This window comes from Dipodomys merriami, unplaced genomic scaffold (genome assembly GCF_024711535.1).
Source record: "Dipodomys merriami isolate MVZ:Mamm:240054 unplaced genomic scaffold, mDipMer1.0.p SCAF_13, whole genome shotgun sequence".
Classification (NCBI taxonomy): Eukaryota; Metazoa; Chordata; class Mammalia; order Rodentia; family Heteromyidae; genus Dipodomys; species Dipodomys merriami.
This window is the reverse complement of record NW_027202604.1, coordinates 38,915,011-38,938,451: the sequence shown is the minus strand read 5'-3', so window position 1 is coordinate 38,938,451 and position 23,441 is coordinate 38,915,011. Positions and strand designations below refer to the sequence as shown.

Sequence of the window (23,441 nt, the reverse complement as noted above, 5' to 3'; positions counted from 1 at the left end):
GTTAGGTTCAGGTTGATTACATTTCCGTATTAGGCTCCAACTGAAAACCACACAGATAAATATGACCGCGTACACTATTTATCTAAGAAAAAGAAAGGAAAGAACTAGAAATACAGAAAGTTCATGCTTATGATCAGGCGATGAATGGTTGACAATGAAAGACTGGTGGCTTTGGAAAACCACCCACAGCCAGATATGAATCAAGGAAGCAGCGCTACGGAAGTTGTCCTTTATCATGAAAAGTGCAGCCCTAGTTTTTCTTGAGTCTGATGTTTTGATGTTGGTTAGTGGCATGAAGATTTATCAAGAATACAATGTAAATTTGTGCCAGGAAAGTAGGTTTCAGCATAAATGCCACAAACTACAGATTAGAAGAAAAAAAGAAAACCCTTACAGTAATAGTCACTTAGCGGTGATAAGTTATGTAAGGTAGAAGTGGCGCTGTGGCTCAAGTGGTAGAACGCTTGCCTTGAGCTGAAGAGCTGAGGGACAGTGCCCAGGCCCAGAGTTCAAGCTCCATGACTGACCAAAAAAAAAAAAAAAAAAAAAAGCTACGTAAGGTAACTTACAATGATTACTTGTTAAATTATAAGAGGTCAAAAGAATTCAAAGTTCGGATGATGGACTCTTAAACTCTTAAAGGGGCAGCAAGCATGGGCTGGAGGCGTGGCTCAGTTGGTGGAGCACTGGCCACTGCGAAAGCAGATGTAGGTACCAAGTTCAAGTCCCGGTTCCAGACCTAGGGGAAAAAAAGCAAGCAAGCAAGGAGGAGAAAGGGAAAGGAAGATAGGAACAGGCCATCTTCCCATTTGGACTATGACTGATAATCAAGGATGGATAGATGAAGGACATGCGTGGATCTCTGGGGCTCACATTCCAGGAGCCTGGAATGGGGTCACCCCCAGCCCGAGCGGCCTCAAAGGTGGACATCAACCTCATACTTTGGTATTCCTGCAGCTTCAGGTCGTATTTATAATCCGCCACCATGGGGTCGGCTCTGGCGAATGGGGTGTCCTCGTAGTGTGGATTGGAGATGCTGGAGAAGTCCACGGTGGTGAAGGGTTTGATGTCGAAGGCGTGGGGGTGCTCGTCCATCCCAGAGAGGTCCACCGAGCCAATCCCGAAGCTGGTGGGCCAGAAAGGCATCTCGGTGTCAACCATGGCGATTTCTGAAATGGAAGCAAAGAAATGGAGCCTGAAGTCAGGTGCTGAGGGACAGGGCACTCGCTCACGACTGCACGCACAGGAAGCCAAGTCTTTGATAAGGCAGCCACCCTTCTGAGCACCACCCCAGCTGGGTGAAAAGCCAACCCCTACCCTGGCTAACCCAGGAGAGATCCTGTTGTGTGTGTGCGTGTGTGTGTGTGTGTGTGATGTTCTTCTACCTGTCCTGCCTACATCTCTACCCCTCACACTCTCTAAAGATAGGCCAAGTTAGTTGCTTTTATTTACTTGAAATTTCTTTCCACCAAGCCCTGAGTTCAACCCTAGCACTGCCAAACAAAACAAAACAGATTTTACTCAGTACTAATTTCCACCCATTTCCACCCCCCCCCCCAACACAACAAAACAAAGCGAGATGGAAACAAGAAACAATACAGAAGACAAAGTGGGGAACACATGGTTTCTAAAGTGCAGAATAACCACTGCGGCCGGCGGCGGCTCCGGCGCCACGAGCCGCGTACGTTATTTTACGTTGACTTTTGTCATCACAGTACATGAAATAAAACCTGGCCAGTTTGGGTGGCAAGCATCTACTGAGAGCTTGTGAGCCACAGGGGAGCGGACCGTTGAAGCTCCCACGCACTGTTACCTCCTGGCTCGGATTCTCTGAGCCCAGTTCCCTCGTATCCACAGTGCGCCAACAAAGCAGCCAGAAAGTGTGATAAATGTGGATTCTTTGCTCAGAAACCTGAGTGCAGAGCTAGGCGGAATCCAGGACTGCTACCTCAGGAGAGAAAGAAATGAGCTGCCCATCCAAGTTCCAGAGATTCCCAAGCCCGGGGCAGGAGGTTCAAGTTCTAGACCAGGGCAGAAAGCCTGCTGTCAGCCATCCTCTGGCGGATGGAGGCCGGGGAGGAAGGGCGGGCGGCTCTTCCAGGCCTACCTGGGAATCGGCCTCCTGTCTTTTCCCAGAGAGCCCAGCTCCCAGGAGTTTGCTCTCCCCGGCTAGCGCCTGCACGAGGCCGGAGACTTCAGTTGTGGTCTTCGTAAGAAAAACAAAGTGCTTCTCTAAGGAAGGAGCGGAGTTCTGTGAATGCGCTCCGTGACTCCTGGGACCCTGCCCGTGTTCCCACCCGGGAATGTCCGCGCTGTTAGCTCCCAAACAAACTCATGTTATCTGCAGGCACTACAAAACCTGCCCATGGTGGCCAGGAATGTGGGCGGTGATAGCTGAGGGACCCCTGCCCCTCCGGGAGCTCAGTGACACCCAGAAAATGTCTGTGTCCTGGGGGGGGGGCAGAGGGGGAAAAGGGGAAGCCATCAGGCTCTGTCCTCTGTCTCAAAATTCATCTACCCCCACTCAACCCACGCCACACATCCACGCTGCGGTCTCAGCCTGGCGGGCTTCGCCTGGGCATCACTAGTGACTGCACGTGGCCTGCACCATCCTCACGCTGCCACGTGTCTGGACGGTGGGCCTGGCTGCCAGGCACTGTCCAGCCATCTCTCCCGACAACTGACTGCAAAGCCTCACTAAGTGACTTCCGGCTAGTGACTAGGATCTGTAGCAATACAGATTTATGCAGGTATTTTGTTGTTGTTGTTGTTGGTCGAGGGGCTTGAACTCGGCCTGGGTGCTGTCCCTCAGCTCTTCAGTTCAAGGCTAGCACTCTACCACTTGAGCCACAGCACTACTTCTGGTTTTCTGGTGGTTTATTGGAGATAAGAGTCTCACAGACTTCCCTGCCTGGGCTGGCTTTGAACCGGGATCCTCAGATCTCAGCCTCCTGAATCGCTAAGATGACAGGCGTGACATTACGTTCTGTAGTTGTTTGCCTTGCAGATGTGGATGGGCACGGATGGCGTCCCTTGTCCACCATGGAATACAGAGCCATTCACCCCCCCCCATGTGTCCCAAGTGCCCCGTCCACCCCTCGCTCCCCAGGGAGGGCTGTGGTTTTATGGTCCTCTATTTCAGAACAGCCTCTTTAATAAATGACCGTGTCAGGGCCCGGGCCTTGGCTTAGTGGTAGGGTGCCTGACTGGCAGGTGCAAGGCCCTGAGTTCTAGCCCTGGGACTGGCAAGAACAAAAGCACAAAAAACCCTCAACCCACACTTGAGAATAAATGACCATGCCTGTGTTGGCACCGCAGGCCCTGGAAGGTGGCCCGGCTTCGCCCTGTCTGCTGATTTTCCCCTGGTGACCCCAGGCCTCATCCCGGTGATCGGCACAGACAGCTGTCAACCCGCCGTGCAGTTTGCCCAGGATACCGGCCCCTGTCTGTGTCCTCGGTCCACTCCTCGGGTCCACGCGTGTTCCTCCGCCTAGCACTTGCTCTAGGCACCCCGCTCCCTATGTGTCAGAGCCCAGCCCGTGCTCTGGTCTCCACAAAGCTCCGGGTCTCCAGGCACTCCTGGTGGCTCTCCTCCACCTCCCGCCATGTGCTGACTTGGACGAAGGCTCCGCCATTCGAGTTCCAGCCTGGGAGAAGAGGACTGCAGCTTCTCCATCTTGCCGGCTCTGCACGGTGGTGCTTTCCCGGGCGCTGGCTAGTCCAGTGATGGTATTTTATAGACACATGTAGACTAACTGCTCATTTTTTTCCCCCCGATGAAAAATGAAGATACTTTCTCCATGGTTCAGTGTTGCAAAGGCTTATGCTCCTCAAAGGATAATAATCTCCAGAATTATAAATCTAATGCGGTATGATCTGTAACCCTTTCCTCTCAACAACGAATATTCATTTTTCCTTTCTTTTTAGTTGATTACAAGAGGATGATTAGGGGCCTGTACATTTCCCCCTGCTTTATCTTTTTGTGTGTGATGCTGGAGATTGCACCCAGAGCTTCACACATGCCGGGCACTGAGCTAACACCCCCGGCCCATGTTTTCTTCTTCTTCTTCTTTTTGTTTTTCTAAGTGGCAAGGACAGAATAAGAAAGAAGAGCAGCTGGCTTTTCATTTTTGGGAAAACATGGTGCTCCAATCCCGCAGGACTTCTCCCTGTCCTCCACCCTGAGCCGCTCCGGCCCCAGCGAGATGACGCACCGGCGTTACAGGGAGGCTGTGGCTCCCTGGACGCTGTATTTTATTTTGACTTAGAGATGGGTCCAGGAAACCTGCTTCTCATTCTGTCTTGAGAAAACACAAGCTTCTGTGGCTGCCAAGCCGTCAGTGGAAGAGGTGTTTTCTGTTACTCCGTGCAATTACCCATGAAAGAACAAATGAACAAAATATTTGCATGAACAACAGCCCTTTCTCGGGAATAAGCGAGCGGCTTCACTTCCAGCCGGGTGAGAGCAAGTTGTGTTGCCTCAGGGCAGATCCAGCCATTTCCCAACCCTCAGTAGGGTTCCTGGGGGTGGGGGGGAGGCGGGGGGGGTGGGGTGGGAGGAAGGGGGGGTCTGGAGTCCATCTTGTGAGCAAGGACAGGAATGTGTGTTTCAAACTTGGCTTTAAACGCCATTAGAATGAAGCCAGCCCACTTTTCACAAAACTCCGAAGTATAATGCCTTTCAAAGAAAATGTGATCGATTTCATGCAAGAGTAAAGTAACTTCTCTAACCTGATAGGCATTATTACTCGGGGTATGGAAATGGGTCAACAGAGACACTGAATTGTAAACAGCAGCCTCAGAAACAGAGGGTCTACCTTTGGGGTTTTCTGTTGTCCCTTCAGAAAAGAAAAACCTCCAGTAGAATAGCTTGGAGTGTGACTTCATCCTTGATATAAACCCTAACAGAGAGAGACAGACAGACAGACAGAGACAGAGTCAGCGAGAGGCACAGAGAGAAAGAGCACAAGATTAAGCAGTCATGATTAAAGCATGATTTTGGGGGTGGGAGAGCAGTTCTAGGGTTGGAGCTCAGGCCTCACCTGAGCCAGGCTCCCAGTCCTATGCCATGATGTTAGCAAGCGGAGGTGCCAGGAAACTACTTACCAGACGGAAAAACAGAACAGAATTTAATGCAGAGGAAAGAGATCTGCAGCAGCATTTGTGTTTGACCCCCTGCAAATCAACTCAGGATGAACTGAAACATTTACGAAACCCAAAAATAATAGGCTCTGAATTTAAGAAACATTTTTTCCTTTTCTTTCTTTCTTCTTTTCTCTTTCTTTCTCTTTCTTGTTCTCCTTTCCTCCCTCCCTCCCTCCCTCCCTCCTCCCTTCCTTCCTTTTCCTTCCTTCCTTCCTTCCTTTTCCTTCCTTCCTTCCTTCCTTCCTTCCTTCCTTCCTTCCTTCCTTCCTTCCTTCCTTCCTTCCTTCCTTCCTTCCTTTTGCAGTGCTGAGGATGAAAGCCCTTGGGCTCACAGTAACCCGTGAGCCACATACACCTTCATGCTAGGAATAGTCTTGAAGAGGCTAAGGCAGCCAGCACTGTACAGGTCTATGTTTTTCTATAATAGATACATCTATAGCTATCCTATTGCAGGTTGCCATCAGGAATATTAATGGTCAAGAAGGAAGGAGCAAGTGTCACGTCAGATGTCCTAGGTTCAATCTACTGGTCGCTATTCTGTCATCTCTCTACACCTAACTCCCCAATGGTGAAGCAATCACGTTGCCTACATCATCCAGCTCTTACCAAGACTGCCTGAGACGGCAGAGAGCTGGCACAGGTCCAGACACTCAGTACATTCTCAATAAACACTAGGAGCAATTTTTGCACGTTTCAGTTCAAAGCCAGCACACTGGACCCCTACAAAGGTACCCCAGAGCCTCCCGCACCACCACAAGGGACAGGAAGAGGAAGAGGCCAGCGAAGCCCATTGTTCCAGCAGGACCACGCCTAAAACACATGTCCTGTTTTAAAGACCCCTGGAGGAGGAGAGAACAAGGCTTCTCTCCTCCAGTTCCAGGGCCTCGCTGCTCTTCCATACCAGGAAAGCCTGCATGTTACCTGCCATGGCCTGTATGGGTTCCGCCTGTGCCAATGACACTCCGGTGGTCCAGTGCACTCAGGAAATGCGCTCAGCCGTGCCTGGCCTTGCCAGACTTGACCCGCGTGGCTGTGATTCACTGGGGCACATGCGCTGCCGTGAGCACCGAGACCACGCCGTCTCGGTGTCTCACACAGGCTCTGTCCTGGGTCACTGTTTCCTTTTCTTCCATTTTTCTACACATAAAGTTAGGATCCTCGGCACAGCGCCTTTTACCGCGTGTCCTTGAAAGCAGTCCTTTAACTTCAGATTGGCCAAGGCCGGGGATTTGCGTTTGGACAGATGACAAAGCCCAAAGAAGCAACGATTTCTGAATAAATCACTGTGCATTGTTTTCTAGAGAAACTATCCCAAAACCTCCAGGAAGGAAAAAGAATCCACATAAATGCTGATGAATCAGAAAGACTTCGAACTTCTCAGCAGTAACCATGGAAGTTACGAAACCAATAGACCAGCATTTCCACTCTACGCCAGGTGTGTATCTTACACCCACTATCCACATGATTTTATGCATATGACACAGTATATATAATTACAGACAAAATGATCCTAACATGACCTAACAGAGTTAAAAAGTTAGACAGAAAGAATGGAATGATTTATCCAATGTCAGACCGAGTAAATTGGTAATAGGGGGTAAATGGTTTTAGAGCCAGGGTTGAATTCCGTGGTGGTTTTTCTGCGTATATGGCTCCTTATATTGGACACCAGGAACTAAGACAAGATTTAGAAATCAACTCTTTGGCGTGTCATTTGTGTCTTCAATACAAGAAAATCTGTTTTCATTCTTCTGCCTTCTAACACTATGTTAAAAATCGAGCCCAGTGTTTGTGATTTCCTGCTGACGGCACCCGCTGGGTTGAAGCACACCGCACATCCCCTCTGTCCCCTGCTGATAAACCAGGGACTCGGCCTGCTTTCCAGCCCCGGTCAACAGAGCCTCACAGGAGACTTGGCCCTGAAGCCTCGGAGACAGGGCTCACCTACCGTCCCGCTGCTCTCCAATGGGCCACATTTGTAATCTTGGGAGCTGCCTGAAGCCAGTCCTGAGGACCCTGGAGAAGGGAGGAGGACGGGATCACACCTTCACCCAAACCAATCACTTCTGCAGACTCGTGTCCTCCTCCCCCAGCATTCACAGCAGCTCAAACCCTGTTCCTCTGCTAGGACTGCCCTGGCGTGTCTGAGGGGCATCTCTGTGTCTGCAGCCGGGAGGCGGAGCCCCCACGCTGCCCGGTGCCCCGTGCAGGAGCGCAGATCGTGTTCATTCAGGAGGCGAATGAGAGAGCAACACGACCTCACACCTCAGTGGTGGGGTGTGAGCTTGGCAGGTGTGAGGCCTGGCGTTAACTCCTTAGCACACACGTGGCACGCACACCCACATACGTGAAGATAATAAAGGGACAGTATCAGCAATTCTATGCCCAGAAATTCAACGGCCTAGACAAAATGGATCTGTTCCTTGAAAGACAAACTGCTAAAGTGAACCCCTGCCACGCACACCCTAAACAATCTGAACCAGCCTGCATCTATTAAAGAAATTGAGTCAGTAATTAATAACCTTATAAAATAGGAGGCACCAGGCAAAGATGCACTGACGGGTCAATGATACCAAACCGTTAAAGGAAGAATGTTTTTTTTTTTAAACAATTCTTCATTATCTCATTTGGAAGATAGAAGTAACTAGAATAATTTCCCATTCTATGACACCAATGCTATTCTAACACCAAAACAAGACACAGACATTACGTGAAAAAAAAACTCTCATGATACACCTTTTATAGACACAAAATGCTCAACAACATATGAACAAATTGAAGACAGTAATACATAAAAATAATTCTACACCATGACCAAAAATCAGCTAGATTTTTCCTAGGTATGCAAAGCTAGTTTGATATCTTGAAGTCAAATAATCCATCACATCAGTACACTGAAGAAGAAAACAAAGGGAATCCTACACAAAAAGAAGAATCTAACATCCATTGATCATTTAGGATGCTCAGTGAGTCAGGTGTGCGAGTTCATACCTGTCACCCACACTTGGGAGGCTAGAGCAAGAGGATTGTGAGCTCCAGGCTGGCCTGGCACGAGATCTTGTCTTAATGTCTCCTCTACAAACGACAAAACCAGAGACCTCCGCCCAAACCAAACCAAAAACACTCAGAAAATGGGAAGACACAGCACTGCAGAGTTACCATTGCACGAATGAGCAGAAAGTCAAGTTTTTCTGCCAAGACCAGAAATAGGCAGGATGTTCCAGCTAATGTAAAAGAGCAGGAAACGAAAGGCATGTGGAGTAGGAAGGATGAAATAAGAAATCCTTGCTAATGACATCATCATCATCTATGTAAGCATCAGTAAGAATGAACAAGGACCAAACAACTGCTCCTAAAGCAAGCAATTAGTGATGGAGCTCCATCTACCGCCCTGGCTGCCGGCCGGTGATGGCTGGGGGTGGGTGAGAGGAGGATGATGGGAAATCTTTGGAGCATGGCCTCCACTTTCCTGTGAGCCAACACACTGCTCTTAGACATAAAGGAGGAAGGAGGAGGGTGTGGCAAGGGGGCGGGGGAGGGGGACGGACAGAGGAAGAAGAAGAAGGGGAGTGTTCAGAGGAGAAAAAGAAACTGGTCTGTCTCCCTCGTCCAGCTTCCCCTGCACATCTGGGTCTGGCTTTGCAGATCGGGGAATGGAGATGGGGGAAAACGTGGAGGAATTATCTGGGGGAAGGTGTAATTTTCAGAAAGGAGGGAGCCACCGACCCGCTTTCTTCCTGCCCACCTCCAACCAGCCCAACCTGCTGGAAGAAACATTCACGACCAGAGCTGTTCTATTAGTGCGTATTATCTGCAGGGAAAGCCATTGTCCTACTTGAGCTGCTTAGTCTGACAAAAGGAGGCGATGATCTGGGCTCTTTTATGTTGAGCTCACTGCTCCAGGAACCCTTCCCAAGAAGGCAATGCTGTCAGACCAAACAAACAGAGCCAAAGTGTCAAAACAGATGCAGCCAATTCACTGGTGGTGATGGGGCGGATTTGCAGACTTCCACTGGCTCTATTAGCCAGGACCTTAAAATACATCACAATTCAAGTGACGGATGTTCTGTGTTCTGTCTTCTTCTTGAGTATTATGAAACGCTGCGTAAAATCGCTTGATAAGAGTTCAACATTCATTTGTGATTTTAAAGAACTCTTCACTAGGAAAGACAGAGGATTTTATTAATCTAATAAAGATTAGCCCCAACAAACCAGATGTGGGAATCCTGTAATCCCAGCTACTTGGGAGGCTGAAGTTGGGAGGATTATTATGGTTTGAGGCTAGCAGGAGCAGAAAGTTATCGAGACCCTCATCTCAATCAACAAGCGGGGCTTGTGACTGCATGTCATCCCAGCTATGCAAGGGGCAGAGGAGGAGGATTCTAGCCCGAGGCTGGCCTCTGGGACAAAAGTCTAAAACTGAAACAAAAACCTAAAGCATGACTCCAGTGGTAGAGTACTTGCTTAATACGCTTAGAGCCCTGAGTTTAAACTCCAGTACTGGGGGGGGGGGGGGGGGTTGTAATTTGATCGTTGAGAAGGACAAGACAAAAAAAATTCTCATGAAAAAAGGAAAAGGAAAAGAACATCCACAAACAAACAATATTTGAAATATTTGAAGTTTTCTTTCTGAGGGTCAGCACGGATGTGAGAAAGATAACCAGCCGCCATTACTTCTCTCCAACCCTGAACCAGAGCTCTGCTTCCATCACGTATCAAGGGAACAAAGGCACACAGGGCTGGAAAAGGGGGAATAAAACTAACAGCACTCATGGATGACATGATGTGAGTGTATTTCTAAAACATCGACACCACCCCGTACGGTTATTAAGAGAACTTAGTAGAGTTGCCAGACACAAGGTCTCTGTCTGGGAACAAGCTCTATTCCTGTACGTCAGCAACAAATAGAAAATTAAGAATTATTTTTTGTAATCGTATTGAAAATGTCAAATAACTAGGGGGAAAAAATCTAACAAAATATGTAGGAAACATCTTTATTAAACACTCAAAAATATAATAGAAAAAAAATTAAAGACTAGCTAAATAAAGGAAAGTTAGCCCATGTTGATGGAGACTGAACAATGCCAGTCTGTGACTCTTCACTGGGCTTTCCCAGAGAGAACAATTCTAGCCAGGTGCCAGTGGCTCACGCCTGTAATCCTAGCTACTCAGGAGGCTGAGATCTGAGGATCACAGCTTGAAGCCAGTCCAGGCAGGAATGTCTGTGAGACTCTTCAATTAATCACAGAAAAAGCCAAAAGTACAGTTGTGGCTCAACTGGTAGAGCGCTAGCCTTGAGCAAAAAAGTTGCTCAGGGACAGCACCCAGGCCCTGAGTTCAAGCCCCAGGACTAGCCAAAAAAAAAAGAACAATTCCTACCAAAACTTCCAGTACATCTGTGTGGAAACAGACATGCTGAGTCTACAATTTATATGAAAGATCCCAGAGCTAAGAACAGCCAAGACAGAATTTAAGAACACACTGGAGGTCCCACACATCAGCTACGGAAGCCAATCACAAAGCTGCTGTAATTCATACAATATGTTAATTGGTACAAAGATAGAAAGAGAGATCACTGCAACAGAAAAGCAAGTCCAGAATCGACCCCACACATGCAAGGTTGCCTGGCTGGCGACAAGAGATGCAACTGCAGGGCAGTTGAGAAAGGGCGGTTCTTCAGGAAACAGAGTGGGGACTGGGAGATTCCCATGGGAACGACCCGACCTCTCCCTTCAAGCACACGCCCAAACCAGGCCCCACACGGACTCAAAATACAGAGTCAGGAAGCTTTAAAAGAAAAATAGACACGGGGCTGGGAAGGTGGCTCAGTGGTAGAGCGCTTGCCTTGCATACATGAGGCCCTGGGTTCGATTCCTCAGCACCACATAAGCAAAAAGAAAAAAGCCAGAAGTGGTGCTGTGGCTCAAGTGGTAGAGCGCTAGCCTTGAGCTGAAGAGCTGAGGGACAGCGCCCAGGCCCCGAGTTCAGGCCCCACGACCGGACCCCACCCCCCTCAAAAAAAAGAAAAATAGACATCAACCTCAAGCAAAGCATCTTCAACAGGAGATTATCTGTCTCTATAGATAGATCTATAGATCATGGATGTAGAGTTGTCGGACTACTTCTGTCTTGTTGGTGCAAGTATAGACAGACACAACCATGCTCACAATCATTTACCAACGTCTCCTAGAACACAACATTTCCTATGGCCCCCAAATAAAATGTGCATAGAAGGGCAACAGTCAGAGAGCTTGTAGAACACACATGCTGTTCTGCTTCTCTAGGTGCTAACAACACAAGTATGTTCTGTAGCTGTTGTTCGCAGTGCTGGGGTTTGAACTCAGGGCCTTGTACTTGGCTACGTAGGTGTTCTACCACTTAAGCCATACCACCCCCAGTTTTTTCACATTTGTTAGTTTTTAAGTAGAATCTCAAATTTATGTCCGAGCAAGCCTGGACCATGATCCTCCTATCTATGTTTTCGATGTGGCTTGCATGACAGCTGCTATCACCATGTCAGTTTTTCTTTAAATTGGTTGAGATAGGGTCTTGGGAACGCTTGCCTAGGCTTGCCTGAACTGTAATCTTCCTGATCTCTGTCTCATGAGTATCTAGGATTATAGGTGTGAGCCACAGCACTGAGCTTGCACAGGAATGTTTGTAAGAGTATTTTAGATACTTTTCTTTAAGTATGTTATACTTCAATAAAAAGGGTAAACAAGAATGTTGCACAAGAGTCCTGGGGTTGGGGAATGATGGCATAAAACCTGCAGATCAACCAAAGAAACCAGCAACTCTTTCAGTGTGTGAATTGCTCAAGAATTTTAGGACGCTGCTTTAAGAACTGCTCAATTGGAAGTTATAAAACAATCATGAAATTAGTCTTAACGTACAAACTCTTTTTCTTACTCGCTTCCTTGCAGGATTATTGTTAAACATCTACCTCACCAGGGTGCTCTAGATAATATATAAGTGATAAAGATTCGTTGTATCCTTCGAGAGGACTGAGTAAAGTTACCTTCTTGCTGAGAACTGGTAGTCTTGGCTTTAAGGAAGGAAGACCAGTTTTGAGAATACCATGCTTTTAAACAATGCAGGAAATGTTTCTCCCCCCAAAACTATTGGAGTCTCATGTTCAGGAAATTACTAGGCCAGGACCAGTTGTGTTTTGAGATATTCCATTTAACAAGAAAGAAAGTTGATGCGTTTAGTCCATTCAAACTATTAAGTTTATGCTAATTAATTAATTTTTGCTTCATATCGTTATATAAATTTTTCTCTTTAGGAAAGTTACTATTCTATTTCACAACAGATTTGGTTCCCCCCCCAAAACCTTTCCGTGTTTTAGTTTTAGTTGGCATTGTTCTTTGCCAAGATCTTAAGCTCAGTGAATGTTCAATTAGTAACATAAAACCCAAACCATCTCAGGTCAAGATAATCAATCACCCAACACCCCATGCAAGGTGCTTTCCAGGCTGCAAAGAAAGAAACGACCTTGAGACGTTTGCCAAGGTTAAAGATGCACAAGGTGAAGGGAAGAACTGAGAACAAACTGATGACAGAGGCAAACTGTGCTCTACAAGCTGGGGGAGGGGGGTGTGCTCTGGAATAATCGGGGGTAACTTTCTGGTAGAGATGGGATATGAATTATGTGGAGCCAGAGGGGTGATTGGGACTGATTGCGACTAATGGCATTCGAAGGAAAATGTACACACACACACACACACACACACACACACACACACACACACACACACACACACACACACACACACACACACACACACACACACACACACACACACACACACACACACACACACACACACACACACACACACAGCTTCTCAGCTCTTTGGCAAAGATCAAACATCAAGTGCCTGTCCCTACCACCCAGCATGCCCCTGTATTACCTGACCTTGCCTGAGAAGTCATAACGAAATGCATACCATCAAAGCTGCTATCAGACTTATACTGATGAGTTAGACTGGATTCTCTCAGGTCAATAATTGTGGCTAGAGATGTGGTTTTATCCCTGGTAATAGGTTTCTTTGGAAATGGCCCAGATGCTTTAGGTCGACCTGGCCCTCCCCTGGCGCGCTGACACTTTTAACATTCATTTGCATCATCTTTTAATCCACTAAGAAAACTTGCACCGGCCAGGTGCCGTGGCACACGTCTTAATCCCTGCATGGGGGAGACTAAAGCAGGAGGATCGAGTGTTTGAGGCCAGCTTGGGTTACCTGGCCAGATCCTATTTCAAAAACACCAGGAAAGAAGCAGAGGAACAGAACTTGTGGGACAACGTGCACAGCAGGTCTGGGACTTGCCTTGCACCGCGGAGGGGAGGTTGAGTTGAAGTGGAGGACCTCAGTGCCAGAGCGTCCACTGCCTCATGCTGCACATGTACTTGCCCGACGTGAAGGAAAATAACAAAAGCAATAAAGCAACCAGATTTTGCTTTCTCCTGGAGCAGCAGCTAAATGAAACGAAGGGTTCCCGCCATTCCTGTGTGGTTGTTTAGGTGAGTCGCTGGCTCGTGGCCAAGACCAGTCGTTGGAAGTTGGTTTCTTTCTTCTGGAACTATGATGAGCAACGTGTCTCCATCAGGCAAGCTCTAGATATTGTGCGAAGCGTTCCTGGGAAGGTTAGAGTGTGAGTGGACAGAATCACCAGCTGCCAGGCACCCGTCCCCCTCGGGCCCCCAGCGGAGAGCTGTATATAGCAGCGTTCGTTACTCCACCAATCAAGAGCCGACGGGGCACAGTAGCACTCGGGCCACGCTTCAGAAGGAGGAGAGAGAATCAACAGGGTGGTTCTCAGGGGACTTCAGATCAGAGCAAAGATCTGAGGGGCTGAAGGTGTGCGCGGGGAGAGGACATCAGAGGAAGAGGAGAGGAGCAGGAGAGACATCGAGGCACAGGGGTGAGGGGTGTGTCTGGGATGCAGGGTGAGGGGACGGGGGGGAAAGGGGGGGGACAGAAAAAACACGGGGCAGCCACCGAGGGCTTGGCGTGAGGGACAGCCCTCGCTTGCCTGTGTGTGACAGCCCATAAGCCCTGAGGGGAGACCAAGGGCAGTGCAGAGAAGCCCATCAGGGGCCTGGACTTCATGCCAGAGATGGCGGCTTGGCTCAGGGCGGCAGAAGCCAGGAGGATAGAGAAGGTGACAGAGTCGCAGCAGGTTTTCAGACGGGTGCTGGCGGCGGAGCAGCGTGCGCTGGGTGCCGCCTGGGACGGCAGGAGGAGCCGAAGGTGTAGGGAAGAGGAGGAGCCGTCCCGGACAGGACGCTGGATGGCAGGAGGGCCTGTGGCTTGTTCTTGGGCAATGAGATGTGTCTGCATAGAGCCGGGCAATTCCTGGGGTTTGGTGGGCGGTGAGGTGAAATACGTCTGACTCGAGCAGAGGTGATGGCCATGGTGACTGGCAAACAGGTGCTCCGCGAATATCGGAAGATGGGCACAGAGGGATTTCGGGGAGGTGACTACGGTCAGTGTTTCCCGGGTGGGAGGGAGTTTCGGGTCCCGAACGTCAGCTAGGAGGCCACACGGCAAACCCAGCCAAGATAAGGAGGGGCAGTTCCCTGGTGAGTCTCACAGCTGACTGTGACCTCTGCCTCCCAATGGCAGCCACCAGTGCCACTCAGCATGGACTGGAACGTCCACCTGGTGCTGGCAAACTCCCTGCTCAACTATCCATCACAGGGGTCTAAAACACAGTGTACGCAGAGAGCCACGAGATCTGAATTCCGGGTTGTCAGAGCCACAGTGCCATTGTTACGGGCGACGTGTGATTTCTGTGCCTCCAAATAAAGCACATGGGCCAAACTGCATTGAAAGGAACAGAAAAGCAACTTGGGGCAAGTTGGTGGAACCAAAGTTCTACCCGACGGCGTCTGATCTGTGAGGACGCAGCCTCGTGGGCAGACAAGGAGGTGTGCACGCGCTGGACAAACTCTGTGGTCCATTTTCAAGTGAGGATGACGGCTAGACTCGCAGCATGAGCAGTCCTGCTGAGTGGAGACAAGGAGAAACTTCCCCGGCACCAAGGAACACACACACACACAAACAGCGAACCCTCACGATCTGTGGTGTTTGTGCGTACGCATGAGCATGCCCAGCACCCGTGAGGAATCACGCACGCACACGCTCCTGGGGCAGGGTCGTGGGCAGCGCTGGCTCGCTGAGAGCATCTGGAAGGGTGCACATGGGTTTCTGAGCACAGGGCTGCCTTGCCTCCCAGCCCCCTCCGCCCCCATCACGCGGGTCATGGGGCTGTCTCGGGAGGGCTCCCACGTCGGCGTGGATGGCAGCCCTCAGTGTGTCTCCAAGGCCCACTGCCCATTGCTCAACAGACTCCAGAGGGCTAGCGTGTCGTCATCTCCCAGCGTGTGCTGCAAGAGCGGAACAGTACAGAATGCACACAGGGCCGCGTCTGGCACTGGATGTGCCCAGGCCGGGGGCGCCCTCTCCATCGAGCCAGCGGTGCCTGTGGACGTGGTTCACAGCCAGCATGGACAGGGCAGCTTGGGATTGCTCACAGAGCTCTTGATGGAAAAAAGAAAAGGGGGCCTCAGGATCGATGGGGCTGGGGAGAAGAGTGGCCAGGCGAGGGTCAGGGGAGCGGAGGACAGCTGGCCTCACAGACAGGATGCTGGGCTGGACACCTGGGAAGCTAACTCCAACTGGGGAAGAGGGAGGGAGTTCTTGAACCCAAACCCCCAAGCAGGCCAGATACAAGACTCCACCAGCATTTCATCTGGGCTGGCCTTGGAAAGCTAATGGCAATCATAAAGACCTCAGCATTCTCCAGTTTCTCTGTGTGTTTGGGCAGGAAGGGAGCAAACACTTAGTGGTCATCTACACCAGACATAAGAAACATGGGTTCCTAGCCTTTAGAAATGCAAAATCCTGACAACAACAAACCCCAACGTTTATGAGTGAGAGGGAGTCAGAGCACATGCAAGACAAGAGTTAAATTATTGTTACAAACATGCAACGTGGTGGCTGCTAATCTATATAAAGAGATACGCTCTCACCATGCTGCCTGGCCTGGCTCCAAACGTCTGGACACAAGTGATCCTCTCACCTCAACCTCCCCAAATATCTGAGATTACAAGCATGCACCACAATACTTGACAAAGAATCCTATGCTGTACCATGTAAGTGAAAGGTGGTCCAGGTTCTTGTCTTGGCGGGAAAATATTACACCGAGGGGAATTTCTTCTCATAAAAGGAGAAGATTGGTGTAGAATTAAAACGAGCTTGAGTCATACACCTTACCCTGACTGTAAGCAGTGTTTGCCCCTCAGTTGACCTAAAATATCTGCTGTGTTGCATTCGAGGCATGTTCTTTTCAAAGAGACAAAACAAATTTTGACTCAAGAGCTGTTTGACAGTATAGCTGGGACATTTTCCCCAAGGCCAGCTCAAAGTAATAACTAAAGAAAGATTTATTTTGATGGCTTAAAGGAAAACAGGAGGCCAGCACTTACAGACTAGAGCGCAGTGAGTCTCCAGGTTAAGAAGACCAGAGAGGGCTAGGAAGGTGGCTCAGTGGTAGAGCGCTTGCCTTGCATGCATGAGACCCTGGGTTCAATTCCTCAGCACCACATAAGAAAAAAACTGGAAGTGGCGCTGTGGCTCAAGTGGTAGAGGCTAGCCTTGAGCTGAAGAGCTGAGGGACAGTGCCCAGGCCCAGAGTTCAGGCCCCACGACCGGACCTCCCCCCCAAAAAAAGAAGCCCTGAGACTGGAAACATACATCGAGTGAGCTCGGTGCTTTGGCACCTGCCTGGCACCAACCTGGTCCTGGGTCTCACCCCCTGCACCACGCACACACACACAAAACCATCACAAAAAACAGCGGTGCCTGGAGATGCACGCTTCCTTTAGTTTTGAAAAGAAAACTCAAAACTTCAGTCTGCTGGGAAAATGAGAAGGTGAAGAGCCATTCATTTCAAACACTAAGGGACTTCATTTTACTGCATTAGCAGCAAGAGGGTGAAACAAAAGTTGTTCAAGTTAACATAAGCTATTTTTTTCATGCAATCTCTGAAGAGAGAGAGAGAGGGAGAGAGAGAGAGACAGGGAGGGAGAGAGGGGGAGAAGGAGAGAGAGAGAGAGACATAGTCATAGAGGAATAAGCATGAAAGAGCATGAAGCAAAAGTTGTGCCGGACGAGACCTCCAGCGGGAAGGGCTACAGGAAGAACGCAGGGTCCCGTGGTGGCTGTGAAACATGGAGGATCATGGTTCCTGTTTGCACCTGACAAACCGGAACACACACTCATGCAGCACGCATTCAACCTAGCCAGGTGCAAAGCGACGCGCTTGGAATACACATGCTCCAAGGCCTTCCCGGTGTATTCTTCTACAGTGCACTAGGGGCTGTGCTTAAGGGACCCTAAACAGTCTGAAGAAGGAACAGAAGCGGTCCTTGCACTCTAGGGGAGAAAGAAGCACTGAGAACGCTCTAAGAGGAAGAACCAGACTGTGAGGGATTAAAAGCTTCTACGAGAGGGGCTGGGAAGGTGGCTCAGTGGTAGAGCGCTTGCCTTGCATGCATGAGGCCCTGGGTTCGATTCCTCAGCACCATATAAGCAGAAAAAGCCAGAAGTGGTGCTGTGGCTCAAGTGGTAGAGCACTAGCCTTGAGCTGAAAAGCTGAGGGACAGCGCCCAGGCCGAGTTCAGGCCCACGACCAACAAAACCAAACAACCAACCTCTACAAGAAAGACCAAAAATACAAGACAGAAGGGGGTGAGGATGGGGGTGTACACGATGGATCCTTTGGGTATTCAAAAATACGCGGAAGCATTCGGCTAGCCGAGTTATACCTTTCATGCTGAAAACCCAGGGAAGAGTCCATGCCCAGAGAGGAAATATGGGTGAGGTGAAGGTCCTGAATGTGTGTATAAGCGTAGTGGGCCCTCCCCACACCGCCCCCCCCACCCCACGCAAGTGCACAGAGCATCAGAATGGACAAGAGTCACCTTGAGAGGAGGTGGCCACAGGCAGGGTGTCAGCGAAGCGATCGCCCTCCGGGTCCACGGGAGACCCTCCCACAGTCTCACCCATGGCAGCACGGACCAGGATTTGCTCTCATTTACACTTGTTCGGTCGATTTCTTGCAAAAGAGCAATCCCGTGGAAGGAAAAAAAAAAAAAAGAGCCCTTGTGAATCCACCAATGAGTCAAGACACCCGTTTCCAAATATTTGGGAGAAGTGGGAATATGCTCAGAAAGGACTGGCTGGAGTTGGCTGGCACCGGCCTCAGCCCGGGCCAGCTGTGACAAAACGGGGTGTCATCACGGCGCTCGCTGCTTTGGCAAGACTTGGTACATTACAAGGAAAGCATTGCTTCACTGCCTCGCTGGAGGCCGCGGCGGCAGCGAGGGGCGGCTCGGGAACCGGGGAGGGGCTGTGCGGGGCTTTGACCGTGGCCGTGGTGCCGTCAAACACACTTGCTTCTTGGATGGAAAATTCTCAATCTTAGGAAACACCAGATAACACTTCTCTGGCCCAGGTTTTTCTTGGGTGTCCTTCCCTGGCTGAAACTCCTGTCACATCAGCTGAAGAAAACTCTGGGGTTCAACAATGTATTCGTACACCTGCAGCTGCTACGGTGTAAGCCAGGATTTGTTTTTAAATTCACCCCTTGGATGGTCTAGAAATTAAAATAGTGACACGAGATGGCTCCGGGGACGGGAGGGAAGCGAGGGCTGCTGAAGTTTCTGTGTTCTAGGCCATCCCTCATTGCACCTTTAGTCATGTTTCCACACTTGGGATTTAAGCGAGAAATGCTATGATCCTAATGCAGGATGAAAAAAATGGAGTTCTCTCTCAGAAGAAAAATGCATTACCAGAAAAAAAAAAAAAAAAAGGGCCCGTCCCGCGGCTGGCGGGGCGGCGGTCGGTTTTGTAATCAGGAAAACGCTGGCTTCTCCTCCGAGCCCTTTGCCCTTTTTGGCGAGGAGTGGCGTGGCCTGTGCCAAACTGCCCATGCGGGAGGAGCCGGTCTGGTGGCCGCGTGGCCTGGTGCTGCCGCCGTGGCCTGTGGGTTCTCGTGGAGGGCAGTGTGTGGGGGGCAGATCCTCCCGTGGCACACATCCTGCTGGGCCCCCCAAATCGGAACCACTGCAAACCCTGCTGGTCTAACACCAGCTTTGGGGAGAGGCCGCCCGCCCCGTCGGGAGCCACGGCGCAGGATGAAACGCAGATGGCGTTTCTCAGCCCTGGAAACCCCTACTAAGGTAACCCCGTTAGTGTGAGTGTCTGGGCGTTCCGAACGATGGCGGCAACGCTCGGGGTGCAGAACTTACACTAGTAATAACACAGCTCACACCCTCCAGAGAGGACGTCCGCCTCCCCGCCGCGCCCGGCCACCCAGCTCGGGGTCCAAAGCCACTGCCCCGGCTGTGGCCGCAGACGGGACACGGCGTCCACACGTGTGCGGGAATCCAAGACCCTCCGTAGACCTCACGGGTCAAAATCAGTCACTCCAGTCAAGTCCACTTTGCTTTTCCAGGGAACCGAACAATCCTGAAGTCCCGTTCCACCTCGAGCTACGCCGACCCGTGTCCCAAGCCGCCGTGGCGCGTGGCGCGCGCCCGTGTCGGCCTTCTTCCCCAGGGAGCGGCAGCGTGCTCCTCGTCTCCTCACCCCTGACCCCCGCTTCCCACATGGTTGGGGCGGGGAGCAGCTCAGTGCAGAGCACCGCTAGGTGTGAGCCGGGAAGCGTTCACCGGAGCCGTGCCGTGGCAGCATCAGGAGTGGGGAGGGGGCAGAGCAGGGCCACGTTCACACTTCCTACACAGCCGGCACCCAGGACCCGCGAGAGGGAAATGCAGGCAGCGCATCCAGGGTGAAGGAATGGCCACAGACACCGCGGGAGGGAAATGCAGGCAGCGCATCCAGGGCGAAGGAATGGCCGCGCGATCTCCCGTTCTGTACCGTGGCTGCCACCCAAAGCGCGGGGGGGCAGTGTTCTCAGTGGCTTGTGCCCCACAGAGGACGCAGTGCGCGTGTGTCACGCCCATGTGCAGAGGCCAGACACCTGACTCCGGTACAGCATGGGACACACAGGCCCCGGGCGGCCAACCGTCCTGCCAGCACACATTCTTGGGCTCTGCCCATTTTCTGCTGCTCTCTTATCTCTTTTTCTCTTGGGGTTCCATCTTTTTTTGGGGGGAGGGGGTGTGCCCGCACACATGGCGCTCTCCCACCTGAGACACAGCTCCAGTCCTCTCTGTTTTTTCTCTCTCTTCATTATCATCCGTCACCATTCAGCTTGCGCAAGGCTGTATTACAGGCTGCGCCTCTGCCGCTCTATCCGTGCTTCCGTTACTCACGCACGGACTTCCCGTGAACAGTAACACTCCACCAGCGCGAATGTGCTGTCTTACCACCACAGCTGTCTTCTCCCTGCTCTCCCTGGCCTGGACTATTTTTGCTGGAAAGAAAGGCTTTCCTGCTCACGGTATATTATTTGTTTGTTCAACAAATACTTGTTGGCCATGAAGTAGTAGGTGAGGAAGATACCAGGTGCTAGAGATGTGATCCCAGCCTGAGATGGAGGTGTCCTTATCTCACAGAGTTCAAAAGTAGCTGATAAACAAGGGTGGCAGTTTTGATAAACAGGGCAGGGCAGGAAGCGGGATCAGACAACTCCGGGGCAAGGCCACCGCCACGCCACACAAACACCCCAGTTACTAACAGCTCACAGTAACTACTGTTTATACACAATTACTGCTAGTGATAATCTTTTGTCCCATCACACTGAAGGGGGGGGGTAGGGGGGACTGGTGGCTCACGCCTGCCTGTAAGCCTTGCTAAATTAGGAGGCTGAGACCTGAGGATCACGGTTCAAAGTCAGCCTGGGCAGGAGGTCTGTAAAACTCTTTATCTCCAATTAAGCACCAAAAACAAACAAACAACACAAAACAAAAAACCCCAGAAGTGGAGCTGCAGTTCAATGAGTGTTAGTTTTGAGCAAAACAGCTCAGGGACAGAGCTCAGGCCCTGAGGTCAAGCCAGGACTGGCACAAGGAAGGAGAGGAGAAGAGAGGAGAGAAAGAGCCAGAAAAGAAATAGAGTGTTCATACCAACAACAAGATCACTGCCAGGCTCATCGCTATCTAATTACGCATCTCCTTATTAATTTTATTTATCCATTCATCCGCCCACCATCGACTCATTCACCAAACACCTGGCAAGTGCCAAGTGTGACCACAGGCCCGGAGGTGAATGTGCTAGGCAGCCATCAGCGTTATCCTCAATGAGTGCACTGAACTTTGAAGGCCAGCAACCATGTCCTGATATCAGAAATAAAATACTTTCTTAAAATCGATACTCAGAGACAGTGCACCATCCCCCAGACCGCCCAGTTCTGACAGGGACCAGAATGTCCCCATCTCCAGGGTCTTAAGGTTCCCAGTGGCCCAGTATTTTTATTTATTTATTTATTGGTGCCAATCCTGGGGCTTGAACTCAGGGCCTGGACATTGTCCCTGAGCTCTTGTGCTCCAGGCTGGTGCTCAGAGACATAGCTTCACCTCCAGCTTTTTTAGTGGTTACTTAGAGGAAAGTTGCTTGCAATTTCCTGCCCCAGCTGACTGCAACCCTCGATCCTCAGATCTCAGCCTCCTGAGTAGCTAGGATGACAGGCCTCCAGTGAGTGTCCCATCCATGAGATGAGACCTTCCTTAGACCCAGCCCCGGGTGCAGCGTGGTGAACAGCACTCACAGAAGGGCTTGGCACGGACTTCCCAGTGCCTGGCAGAAATTCACTCGGTGAACGACAGCTCGAGGCCCAGCTGCAGAGTGAGAAGGAGGGGAAGGGATCGGGACTGTCCCCCACCCACGCGGGGACACGGGGGGACAACCCAACACCCAGGAGGCAGAGAGGCCAGAGTTTGAAGGCGGCCTGGGCCCCATGGGGAGACTCTTGTCTCTGAAAACAATCAGACAAGGAAAAAGATGCCAGGAATTAAAGCAGAAAAATACAAAGACCACCTCCCCATAAGTTCTGTGCCCCGAACGGAACTTGCTTTCTGTTGAGGAACGCTGGGCTTTGTGCACTGTGGGGGTGACCAGCACCTCTCCTTGAACACCGAGGCCCTGGGCCGGGGCTGGGGTCTCTGGCACCATGAGCAGGAGGAAGGGTGAAGAGGATGGAGAGACTATTTCAACTCTTTCCCAGGCCTGTGACAGGTCCGTGCTGCAAACGACCACTCTTTGAATCTTTGTGTTCAGCTCTGGTTGACGGAATCTGCTTTTGGCCAGATGAATGGGAATTTTACTCGGCGCCCAAATGCCTAAATGTGAGTGAGCTTAGAGGAGTGTGAGAGTGGCGAGCGCTGCGAACAATTCAACAACAATAGAGGAAGCAGCGCTACCTCGCTAGCTACGCTGGCGACCGCTTGAGCCAAGGCCTGCCACCTTCTTCGTCGTTTTTTTCCAGAGTGCTGTTAGCGTAGGGGCCAGCCTCAGACCTTGATCCTCTTCCTTATCCCTCCACATAGCTGGGATTACAGGCAGCACACCACCATGCCTGACCCTAGATCTTTAACGTTGCTTTGGCTGCTTGCTTTTGTGCAAAGGCAGTCATATTTGTATGGGTATAGAAAGGCCTGGCCAGCATTTTGTTTTCTTGCTGTAACCTCACTTTATCCGTGGCTTTATTCAATGCCGTCGATGCCGCTAGCATTGTAAGCTAACTCCTCAGTGTTCAGGAGCTCCTAGAGTGCACCTGCCTCTCTGGACTCCCAGAGCTCAGCTAAGACCCCGGCCCTGTCCTCCGGCCGGCTGGCGGGCACTGACGTCTTGTGGATGGTTTCTGTTGACCGTGGGGGTGATAAAAGAATAGTGGCTTGCCACATTTCTGTCACGCGTATTGCTCAGGGAGGAACTCAGAGGTCTAGTAAACTGATCAGGGCACCCATTTTCTCCCCATTCCAACATGACACCGCGTTCCCAAGGAACATCCGGACGTCCCGGAGACGTCCCAAGCTCCTCCCGGCCTTGCAGGGGACAGCTGCAGCCCCCTGCACCGCAGAAGCCGGGCCGCCAGTCCTCCCAGCACTGGTTGCATCAGCCTGGGGTTTCTTCACCGCAGTCACCGGGGAGGCCAACAGGCCCAGGCCTCTGGGAACAGACACTCCTGAACCCCGCATTCGGACATTCCCACAGAGGGAGACGCCCAGGCCGCTGGGGCGGGGGAGGCCTCTGGAAAGGCAGGACCTAACTCACCTTTTTAAGATGCAATCAATATGCCAAATAACCGCATTGTCTTGATTG

At 50.8% G+C, this 23,441-nt stretch overlaps 1 protein-coding gene across 4 annotated transcripts in view; it reads right to left on the bottom strand.

The window, feature by feature from the left end:
* LOC138824824 (peroxisome proliferator-activated receptor gamma) overlaps positions 1–23,441 on the bottom strand; it is a 107,323-nt gene that overhangs the window by 36,181 nt on the left and 47,701 nt on the right. For 3 of the 4 annotated variants that reach the window (XM_070019164.1, XM_070019165.1, XM_070019166.1), the window contains one exon: positions 942–1,169. In XM_070019164.1, coding sequence (XP_069875265.1) covers positions 942–1,161 — 220 coding nt within the window. In that variant the 5' untranslated portion in view covers positions 1,162–1,169. Of the gene's footprint in view, positions 1–941; positions 1,170–18,136; positions 18,229–23,441 lie in introns of those variants that run through there. The other variant, XM_070019163.1, reaches the window with a different exon arrangement.